Source organism: Alosa alosa, chromosome 2, assembly GCF_017589495.1.
Source record: "Alosa alosa isolate M-15738 ecotype Scorff River chromosome 2, AALO_Geno_1.1, whole genome shotgun sequence".
Classification (NCBI taxonomy): Eukaryota; Metazoa; Chordata; class Actinopteri; order Clupeiformes; family Clupeidae; genus Alosa; species Alosa alosa.
The window spans coordinates 25,422,987-25,435,276 of record NC_063190.1 but is presented as its reverse complement, the minus strand read 5'-3'; the positions used below and the strand labels follow the sequence as shown (position 1 = coordinate 25,435,276).

Genomic DNA, 12,290 nt, shown 5'->3' with positions numbered 1-12,290 from the left:
CAACTGTTTTCTGCTTAACTAGGCCAACTCTCTGTGTCTTTCCATTCTACAAGGATATAAGGCACATTCCATCCAACTTTCTATCCATTCATTCTCTTCAAACCATTCACTCATCCACCCATTAAACTATCCATCAACATCCATTAAACAATCTGCCTATCAACATCCATTCAACTTTCTGTCTATCAACATTCATTACACTATCTACATTCAACTTTTTTAAACTATATACTCTGTCTCGGGCTTTTAAGCATACAATCTGGCTCTCTTAAGACTACTATTTCCTCTGCCCACAACTGTTTCAAAATAAATGTCCTCACTACAATAATTCACTATTAAATAATTTAACTATTTAAACTACTCAACTATTTAACTGTTCAGCCATTTCAACTGTCAGTTGTTATCAACTATGACTCCTGTCAACTGTTTCCAAATAAAAGTTTGTTTGGCATTTTATGTTAATATACAGTATGTTTATATTTTCATGCACTGGTAATTTCCTCGAAATTACATTTTCTAGTTAAACTTCCAATTTCTTCTCTAGGTCTGAACTTTTACAGAGTACCCTTTAAATCATAGATTTAAAGATAAAATATGTGAACAGCCAACCCCCAGAGCAGGTAAAAGGAAGTGATTCAAAGGACCCAGTTTTGGATTTAAACAAGAGAGGCGTTTAATTCCTAGTGCTATAGATAGGGGATTACCCACTGCGGGCCAATCAACAACCAAGCCTATTTGCCATCAAAAGCAAACTCACCAACAAAGCAACCCTTGAGAGCAAAGCAAACATCACCAACAGAGTAACATTCAAGAGCATTTCACTGGGGTTATGATCCACGCACCTTCCTTCATCTATGTTTTGGTGAATTAGTTCCACAACACCTCTAGAAGGCTCAACAGTGGTGTCTGCCATTTCAGACCCACCCCCTTTAATGTATGATGAGTTCTCTAGCAACAAATATCAACAAACTTTCCAGTCATTCCTCTTCATTATTCTGGCCGTTTATGATCCGCAGCAACATAACTATACAAACCACAAGCCCTTGATGCGGGCGTCCACAAATTTGTGTGTGCGTGCATGTGTGCGTGGGGGGTTGGGGGGGGTGCATGAATGTGTGTAGCTGATATGCCCCCCCATGAACAGAATTCCCCGAAACCTGGCATGCACTCAGAGGGTGTTATAATGATCCTACACTTCAAATTCTGTGCAGTTGTCAGCCAAAGATACCTTTGATTACAACGCCTCATTTTGCTTTATCATTTTTAACTAGGTGGTGTGCCTCAAATGAGTGGATATGGGATGGGTTGACATAGCCCCTTGAGGCCAACATACGAAAAAAGTTGGTCAGCCTTGGCCCTACGGGTCTCGGGATATTCACAGAAAACTGTGTCTTGCCCACCCTCTTTTCGGGGGGCCGGGTGTGGCGAGTGGGCGACAGATCAAAACAATGGTTCCTTGTCATCCTTGTTGGGCTACATGCCCACCCAGTTTAGTGCAGCCCGGTCTTTCAGTGTCCCGGGAATCGTTGACACAAAATTACTGAAGAAAAAAAAATCTGGAAGAAAAAAAAAAGATTAAACCTTTTTAACGCTTTGCTAGCACTGCGGTCATAATCAATGCAATGGTGGATGGATTACCTTTTGAACATGCCCTAGGCTAAATATCAACTAACAGCAGTTACTTTTTGTCATTAAAATATCAATTGATGTCAATATTTATGAAAATAATCTAATTGTCATTTTGCCTATAATCATGTAGCCTTATGTAAATCCAATGTACTTTTGTGATATGAAGTGAATAGCTCCTTTGGATTTTCTAGCTTTTTTATTTCTGTGTATGTAGTAAAAAAACTAGTGTTTATATAGAATCCTGGCTCTGTTAATAGGGAATAAAGTGACTTGGACTCAGCCGCACACTATTCAAGGCAATTAAAACATTACTTCAGGAGTACGGAGGTGAGGGGAGAAATTTGATTGGCTTTTGAGCTCAGAGTTCAACAAGCTTTCATTAGAATCATGGACTGTACTTTTAGTTATGTGTCATCAAAATGATATGACTCTTTAGCAAGAAGCATTTCTCAAAGGAAGCAACTGCTTACAGCACCATAATGGAACTGGGGTAGATTGTCATCATCCTGTCGCCTCCACTGAGGTGGTTTCTGACCGCATCTGTAGCACTGCAGTCGTTTGAGATTATGACAACTATACACCCAAGAATCAAGGAAATTAGCAGTGTGAGAATCATTGGTTGTAGATCTCTGCAGTTTTCAACAGGTTAGGTCAAGGCAGATGTCACTTAGCATAGCTTCCGCCCAATGCAAACTTCCTTTTTCTAGACCTGTGCAGTTTTTCTAGACCTGTGCAGTTTTTTGAATTTCAACTTCAGTTATGACTGCATGTAAGCATAATTAACTGCATGTAACAGTTATAATTTTGACATGTTGTGTTTTGCAAGTATGCTCTTGTTTTGTGAGCTATTTTTAGCTTGAGCTAACTCCAGTGCAACCCTTTACAGTGGTGACCTTTTTCTTTATATATAAAATTAAAATAGCTGAGTCCTTTTTTCAGATCATAGATCAGATTTCAGATGTGGAAGTGTATTTTCAAAATTAAATTATTATGGGCGTGCTGATTGTTTACAAAAGTGCTGGGGATATAGATGGGGTGTGTACAAAAGTGCTGTCGACATTAGTTTTACATAATCTTACCTGTCACTGGGCTGGTACTGGGCTGACCACACCATATAGGTGTGGTCACCAAGGTGGCAAGACAGCGGCTCTTCTTTCCTCGTCGGCTATGGAGGTTGGGTATGGACGGTGAGACACTGACCAACTTTTGTACCATTGAGTATCCTGACTGACAGGATCACAGCATGGTATGGTAACATCATATCACGACATCGCTACAAATACAGTATGCGATTAAAATCAGCGAACATCAATGTATAGGCTACGTAGATAAATAGATAGATTGATAGATAGTTTATTGATCCTTTATTGATTGTTTCAGTGACGCTTGGTGAAACAGCATGGAGTGGATGTTTTCGGTTCAGATGCTTGTTCCCTTCCTTTTTGAGTATGTAATGATACCAAAACTTTAGACATTCTCTGCCATTTATGGACATCTTGACTCCGCCATCGCGCCAACTAAATTCAGAATGTATCACACGCTAGTGGTGTGCTTCCTGAACAATGGTCCGTGTGGAAAAATCAGATCCCTGCACGTATAGTGCGCGGAATTTAACGAAGCTTCGAAGCAGAGTTTTTGCCTCGAGTAATTTTTGTAATCGAGTTATTCGAGTAACTTGATGAATCGTTTCAGGCCCTACATACAATTAAGTGGTAGTATGAGCGTTCATTCAATGCATGCACGTCTGCGCGACAGAAACTCGATAACGTTGGTAGCAAAGCGCTGCTTCAACCTGTTGGAAGGCTATTTAATTATGTAACAACATTTAATAGAATGATGTGGAATCTTGCAACTTCCATAAAAACAGAGCAGAGACATAATACACTGTCTAGTATTGAGTATAGTCAAATTTAAATATAACGTGGCCAAATCATAATTAGTCTTCCTGTTAAAGATCTCCAGATCAGTGATTTCACCTATCTACTCCACAAAGCTGGTTTCTCCTTACATTCAGGCATTCGAATGAAATTTCATTAAAAAGCATGTCAATATGTTTTCCATTTGCCTACCAGTGTATGATGCTTGCATTAGGGAAACATCCCAAAACAATGGCACCAATATAATTGCTGTTGTTTTGAGAAGTATTTCTCATGCAAGCATTACTCAACCATGGAAAAGCATACAATGCAACTATTGTAATTATATTTTACATTAGTAAAGCAGTCCTCTGATGTGCATGTTTTCACAATTTTTTGTGAACAATGTTAGCACTTTAAACAGCTCATATCCTTGCTGATGTTAACTCCAAGGAATCTGAAGCAGCTGACTTTCTCCACTGCAGCCTCCTGTAGTCCACTATCAGCTCCAAACAACTCCAAAGTTGTTCTCATGTCCGGTAGATAAACACCAAGAAAGTGACATGTTAAAGCACACACCAGTGTTTCCTCTACGTTGATTTTAGCATGGCGGCCCGCCATGGCAAAATTACTACCGCCACGGTATCAGAATCAGGGCAGACGCACAATGTAGTTGTGGTTGCTTTTTAAAAAATCCTGCCAACGTATCCTCCCCCGCTGGCTGCCGCTCACATTGCAATTTAGCAATGAGTAGGCCTAAAACTAGTTAGAGGTTGTTGGCTCGTCCAGTTTCACTTCATATATTATAAATTGATGTGGCCTATTTAAAACATTAACTTTCTTCACAGTGTTTCCTCTTCATTTTAGAGTGGTGGACACCGAAATTTTGACGATTGGTCCTGTCTCGACTTTTCTGACTCGTTTTGAATCGCCTTTGACTACTCAGAGTGGCTGCCAACAGGCATACTCAAACATGTCCTAAAACAACCCTTAATGTTTGTTTTCAAAACTGTGCAACTCACAGTTTTGAATGGTTAGTGGTGTTTGTTGATGTTCCAAAACAAGTAGCGTAGCGAAATACAGTTTCTGTCGTGTTTTATTTGGCATTTTATAAAATCCCATTGATTTCTGTTGGAAGACTCATTGCATGTTGATATTACTGCGCCACCGTCTATGCTTCAGGTTCAAATATTGAGCGGAAGTTTATACGCGGTTGTGAGGTGTCTGAAAAAATTGTTCCACAATAGCAAATAAGACGGCTGGAAATCATACATTGCGCCGATATATTTGATTTTAATAATCAACGAACACCACTAACCACTCGTGAGTTGCACAGTTTTGAAAATGAACGTTAAGGGTTGTTTTAGGACATGTTTGAGTATGCCTGTTGGCAGCCACTCTGAGTAGTAAAAGGCGATTCAAAACGAGTCAGAAAATTTCGGTGTCCACCACTCTAGTTCATCCAAAACAAACCAGAAAAGGGACTCAAAGTGCTAAATACCGAAATTTTCCTTTAAGTCTCATTAGGTCTCAACAGTGACCACGAAAGTCCACCAGATTGCTGGTCCAGGGAGGGGAGGTTTTTCTGTGATGGGTTATTCATAGCAGACTTTCCAGAATTCCAGAAAATTCCAGAATTGAATTGAAACTGGCTCTTAAATTCCAATTAAATTCTTGAATTTCACTTTCATTTCAATTGAGGTAGCAAACAGGAAGCAGAATTGCAATTTGAATTGTGCACAACCCACAACCCAGTAAGTAAAATATGAAGCCTCAGCTCAGCCTAATGAGCATGTGCAAGTTCCCTTGAGTGTTGAAAAAAAGAGAATTTATATCATGAATAGTTTTGTTGCTGTGAACCAGCAGGGAGCAGCTTTGATTGCACAAATTGTAGACATGACAAAATAAAAAGTGTCAGGTTCATGATGTGGTTTGGTTAAGTTTCTTTTCACAACTGGCATTGCAGCTAGAGGGATTCAAACTTCTTTCTGATGTGACTTTAGCTGCCAGGCCTGTTGCCAGTGTAAGTGTTTTACATACTTGCATTTTTGGGTCCACAGGACAATTATGAAGTTCCATAGCAAGAAGATGGAGGAAATAAACAAGATCATTCGGGACCTGTGGAGAAACACCTACCGAGGACAAGGTTTTGCTGCACACAAACATGCACGTCATGATGATGGACATCGTGCTCTAGATAGATAGATAGATAGATACTTTATTGATCCCCAAGGGGAAATTCACAAACTCTCATTTGTATGGCACATAATGTGCAATGTGTTTCTACCGATATGCCCAAATTAATGGCATGATTAATTCATTCCAGGAAACTTCTATAAAGACATCAAACTTTCTTTTCAAGTCTTTCTTGGCACTCATCACTCATCTGATTTCTGCTACAATGTGCCATGCAACTCCCCAACAGCTTAACCCCACATTAAAAAAAATAAAATAATGATGAACATATGTAACTGTCACAGAACAGGCCGTGGGTTTAACTCCTCCACTAGAAAAACTAACTCCGCCACACATAGCACTGTCGTGCACGGTTGTTCATTGTACGGCACCCAGCAGTCACAGGCAAAAGTTGCACGGAAAAGTTTGGAAAAGAAAATGTTTTCAAAAACAAAACAAAGCGATTCTCAAAGGGGAAAAAAAATACTTCAAAGGGAAAAAAAACTACTGTCAAAACTCACAGTTTACCCTAAACTTTACCCGAAAAAGATCACAGGTAAATTGTCTCCTAGTTCCCCTTTCTCCTTCTCTCCTTAGAATGAACAGTGTTCCCCTTTTAGGCCCTAAGCCCCTCCCCCCGGGCCATTCTAACTTACAACAATAATTAATCAATGTTACCCAGGTTACAATCTCATAAATGCACAGGATAAATCACACATTCTTTATCACACTGCACATAAATATCAGAATCATTGCACCTCTGCCCACCATTTACACAATATAACTATAATTCACATCACACCCCCTTCCACGGTAGCACTACCCAATCCCATGCAACATTACCCAGGCCAGACGCTACTGAAGTAGCCCAAGCTACCATTGCCTCGGTTTCGTTCCCCCTCTGCTACGGCAGCCCGCGAACTATTCAAACAAACAAAAGAGAGTATGAGAGAAACACAGACACGGGGATCAGCAAACATTACATAGACACCCAAATGCTCCAATAATGGTGAGTATGCTAAATGAAAAATGTTGTGTTTGTTATGCTAGGAAGCTATGGTGTTAAACTGTTTCATGACTAGTTAGCGTGTGTGCCGGTCAAAATGCGTGTGTGAGCTACAGGTGCCGTTGTGGTATGAATGAGTGCTACAGGTGCCGTTTGTGAACTGGGACAGAGCTTAGTTAGCGTGTGTGCCGGCCAAAATGTGTGTGTGAGCTACAGGTGCCGTTGTAAACAGGGACAGAGCCCTCTGTCACATTACCTCCCTCCTCTCCTAGATTGCTGAGAATCGGCAATCTGGATAGATAATCCGCCATCAGGTTATGTCTTCCGGCCTTGTGTCGGATAGTGAATCTGTAGGGCTGTAGCGCCAGATACCACCTTGTCACTCGTGCATTATGATCCTTCATGGTCTGGATCCAAGTCAGGGCACGATGGTCGGTATCCAGGTCAAACTCCCTTCCAAGCAGGTAGTACCTCAGGCTGTCCAGGGCCCATTTGATTGGCAAACACTCTTTCTCGATTGTGGAATATCTTTGCTCCCTGGGGAGCAACTTTCTGCTGAGATACTGGACTGGCTGTTCTTCCCCTGGCTTCCCTTGTGCCAGGACTGCCCCAACACCAACTGACGAAGCATACACCTGCACGAGGAAGCGTTGTTGGAAATCGGGACTTCGGAGTACTGGAGAAGAGCACAAACAGCTTTTGAGGATGGAAAATGCTCTTTCGCACTCCTCTGTCCAGATAACAGGATTTCTGGCTGCTTTGCTTGTGAGGTCAGTCAGGGGGGCAGCAATGGTGGAAAAATTGGGAATAAAACGTCGGTACCACCCAACGAGGCCCAGGAAGGACCGAACCTGCTTCCTGGGGCGTGGCCCGCCCACGCTGTTGCTAAATGCCTCCACCTTGTCAACTTGTGGTCGAACTTCTCCGTTGCCTACCAGGTATCCCAGGTACTTTGTTTCAGGCTTGGCCCAGTCACATTTCTGGACGTTCAGGGTTAGGCCTGCCTCTTGGATTCGGTGAAGGACCCTCCGGAGATGCTGTAGATGTGCAGACCATGTCCGGCTGTAGATGACATCATCCAGGTATGCCGCACAGCAGTCGTCGCAGCCTTCCATTGCTTCCGTTGCTGGAGCTCCGTGAAGGCCAAATGGCATGGCGGTGAACTGGAAGAGACCCATCGGTGTTCTGAAGGCCGTGTACTCCCTGGACTTTTCTTCCAGTGGTACCTGCCAGTAACCTTTACAAAGGTCCAGCGTGGTGATGTAACGGGCCCGACCAATTCTCTCCAATAAGTCATCTATTTGTGACATGGGATATGCGTCGAACCTTGAGACCGCATTGAGTTTCCTAAAGTCCATACATATCCTGAGGGACCCGTCCATCTTCGGGACTACCACGATTGGACTACTCCACTCACTGGTGGACGGCTCAATGACTCCCAGTTCCCTCATGGTCTTGATCTCGGCTTTCAGTCCCGACACCAGTCGCTCCGGCACCCGGTACGGACGCTGACGAACTGGGGTACAGTCTTTGAGGTGGATTTGATGCTCCAACACCCCTCTGCGGCCAGGTCTGGGCTGGAACACGGCTGGCACATCATTAAAGACGCCCACAATCTCACGCTCCTGGTCATTTTTCAGATTCCAGATTTACTATCTTTTGCTGCTCCCAGGCTTCTCCATTCTCCTCATCGGTTTCCACCCTTTGCACCATTATCACTTTGGCCTCCCTCGTCTCCCTCTCTTTCCACTCCTTCATCAGGTTTACATGGTACACCTGAGTAGCCTTACCCCTGTCTGGATGGTGTACTTCGTACGTCACTGGGCCCGTTCTCCTGGTTATGGTATACGGCCCCTGCCACTTGGCCAGGAGCTTGCTGGTACTTGAAGGCAGCAGCAACAAGATCTTCTGCCCTGGTTGGTACTCACGGTGTCTGGCATTCTGGTCATACCAACACTTCTGGGCCTTCTGCGCCTACTGCAAGTTCTCTGCAGCCTCTTCTCTATACTTATCCAAGCGATCTCGCATTTGCAGGACGTACTGTATGATTCCCACCTCTGGAGACGTTGATGGTGGCCCTTCCCAGGTCTTCTTTAGGAGGTCCAAAGGCCCCTGAACTTGCCACCCATAGACCAGCTCAAATGGGGAAAACCCAGTAGAGGCCTGGGGTACCTCCCTGTAAGCGAACAAGAGAAAGGGCAGCCATTTGTCTCAGTCCTTCCCGGTGTCAGAGGCAAACTTCCTCAGCATGTTTTTGAGGGTTTGGTTAAACCCCTCCACAAGTCCATCCGTCTGTGGATGGTAAGGACTGGTACGAATGGCCTTAATGCCCAGCTGTTGGTTCAATTTGCACATTAGCCTTGACGTGAAGTTTGTCCCTTGGTCTGTTAGCACCTCTTCCGGGAACCCAAATCTCGAATAGTTGGACCAGTGCACTAATGACCTTTGGGGTCCATTGCGATACGTCGGAAGGGTGTGGTGATCACCGGCAATGGATTCAGAGGCACTCTGTTAGTTCTACGCACGGCACCTGTTTTCTGACACACAGGACATGAAGCACAATATGCATGCACATCTTTGTACATAGAGGGCCAATAAAATCTGGTACTCAACCTGAGGTAAGTCTTTTGCCGGGCCAGGTGCCCAGCCCAGGGAATGGTGTGTGCAAGGTGTAGAACTAGGGGTCGGTACATATTAGGTTCCATTTACCGTTTAACTTGATCTCCCTCAATATATAAACGGGCATTTTCCACAAAGACTCTTTCCCCATCTGGTCCCTCAGATTCATCTCCCTTTTCCTCCACCCTTCCAAACAATGGTTTCAGCGACTCATCAGCACTTTGTAAGGTGCCAATGTTTTCCAGCACCTCCCATTCCCCCACATCAAGCCCCAACCCCTCAGTTTTAACTTCAGGACTACCTAAATACCTCTCTAAGTGCCACTGTCGGCGTGTCTTTCTGGGGCCTTTTGTCCTACCCTGGCACAGACTATCACACAAGTCTGGCAGCGGCTGAATACCTGCCCTTGTTTGTGCCCTTGTTGAGAACTGGACATGAAATCTGTACCTCTACTGCATCCTCATTGTTAGTAGACACCAAAAGATCTGAGAGCACTGGCAAGTCCCTCCCCAAAACCATATCTGTCGGTAGTTCCTCTACCACCCCGGCATTCATCAAGTACATCTGATAGTTCACTGTTACAGTTATTTCAATTGTGGGGTACTCTTTCTTGTCACCATTAACACATTGCACAACAGTTTTCCTACTATAATTGATATTGTCAGATGGAATCAAACATTTCTTTATGAGAGTCATCAAACTTCCTGTGTCCACTAATGCTCTAACAGCTTGACCATTCACAAAAATGTCACATTTCATATCCGTACCTTTTCCCCCAGGATTAAGGCAATCCCCCTCCCTTGGCACATAACAGAACCCATCCAACTTAGACTTCTTCATGGGACAAACAACAGATTTATGCCCTGGTTGGTGGCAATGGTAACAGACTAACCATTGAGGGCATTGACCCCCATTACGAGAACTGTCCCCTCTTACCGTCCCACTACCAACCACAGTACCTTTACTGTCCTGGTAGTCTCTGGGGTCCCTGGGTGGTACTTGGGTGCGTGGTTGAGCCCTCCGACGAGCATTCTGGTACTGAATGGCGAGTTTTGCAACTGCCTGCCCATTCTCTGGCTCATGTTCCTTTACCCAGGTTCTGGGTAACAGTAACATAAATAATGATTTTGTATTTTAAAGGTATATTATGCAAGATTTTCACCTTTACGAAGCCAATTTTATGGTGAACGAACTTTTATAGATGAATCGTTCACCTAGCACAGCTATACAGCATAGACGTAGCAAGTCCCTACCGAGAAAACCAGCCATGCAACTTCCAAGAATGGCAGACCACCAAATCTCCCGAGAACCATGAAACATTACCGTGAAACAGAATGCAGTTCAAAGAGTTTTACATTTGGAACATGTAACACAATTATAGAATTGCCCATAGGCCTACAGGCTACAGAATCATCCTTTGGCTTGCATCAGATATAACTACTTCTATTTTTGAAGTTGTAGGCTACAGGTGACGAAAGCACAGGTTGACGGAACCATCTTTTTGGACTCGTTTTCCGACTGATTGAACACAGCTTAATTTAGCTTGAAAGTTAACCTGCCACGGAGCAGGTTAGTTCTGTGGCATAAATTCCCATAGTTACCAAGCTGGGATTCACGTAAACCTTATTAATGGAACGGAATTATCACTAAAATTAGTGAGACTAGGGCTGCACAATTAATCAAATTTTCAAATAATCAAATCACGATCACGATTTTGGCTTCCCACGATCAAATTTGCGTGATCGAGCGATATTAAAAATGTGTGCTCTACCCATAGAACAAACCTGGCAACCCATAGAATGCTCCGCTACAAAACAAATCAAGCGCTCCTTAAACCTGTCTGACCATACATGCAGCCTACCAATGACAGCTGTTCCCTGCACTGCTCAGCCTGATGTACTGCTCAGTTTGGATGCACTGTGGACTAGAAGCATTATGTTAACTATTAGTAGGCTAGTTAGACTATACAAAAAAACAACGATCAAAAATCAAATGTGTGGCACAGCACATATGTGCAACCTACAATGTATGCGTTTCAAGACACAGCCTACTCAAAACGAGTGAATAATAATGAAAATGTAGCCTACACGTCAGTGTTTTACATATCAACGAATGACTAAACCAGGGGTGTCCAAACTGCGGCCCGCCACGCACTTTCATCCGACCTGCCGAGCATTTATTAGTTTATCATAGATCCGGCCCGCCACACTTTAATCCGGCCTGCCAAGCATTTAATTAGGTTAACTTTAGGCTACTGCAAACTGCTTTACACTCTTCCTAAAGAACATTTACAATGTCAATGTCAAAACAGCTTGTTACATCGAGATACATAGTATCTCCATTGCAGCAGATCCAACTACGTTATGCTACTCCATTTAATTGGGAACGCATTTGAGCGTGCACGAGAGGGAGAGAGTGCAATGGCAACAGTTTCCACTACTGACAATTTATAAACTGCAAGAGGGCACAGCACTAGCCATAGGCTATTTGAGTGAAGCTGGCAAAGGGTCTTAACCCTTAGAACCGGATTGACGCAAAGTGTGTCAAAAAACACATCCTTTCTTCTATATTACATTGCTCCATAACTGTTCATCGCAGTGAGATGCAACCTTTATTGCGTGACAGAGCAGAAGTGGGGCTTTCCAACGAGACTACACACTTGTCTGCACGATCAAGTATGAAAATGTAAAAAAATCATGAAATTAAATCAAATTGCATCATATTTATAGTCTATACTGCTCTGCGTTCACCTGCGCACCCATTACTCTCGTTTGAATTACTCGCGAACCAGTGATCGTATAGATATGGCAAGCATATCAGATGAAAGAGGAGCCACAGGGCTGTCCATTGGTACCATGTACATCGATCCTTATGGCTTATAAAAACAGACGAAGTGACTGCAAAATAATAACGTCATGTACACAAACCAACGCACACCCATAACTCTCGTTTGAATTACTAGTGGACCCGTGATCGGATAAATATGCCACGCTTGTCAGATGAAA

At 43.3% G+C, this 12,290-nt stretch overlaps 1 protein-coding gene across 4 annotated transcripts in view; it reads left to right on the top strand.

Moving 5' to 3' along the window:
- Window positions 1–12,290, top strand: part of rad50 (RAD50 homolog, double strand break repair protein) — a 73,117-nt gene that overhangs the window by 56,472 nt on the left and 4,355 nt on the right. For all 4 annotated transcript variants that reach the window (XR_007192533.1, XM_048235448.1, XM_048235461.1 and 1 more), the window contains exon 23: window positions 5,546–5,631. Coding sequence is in view for 3 of the 4 variants with exons in the window: in XM_048235448.1 (XP_048091405.1) it covers window positions 5,546–5,631 (86 nt within the window). In the remaining variant the exon portion in view is untranslated. The remainder of the gene's footprint in view (window positions 1–5,545; window positions 5,632–12,290) is intronic.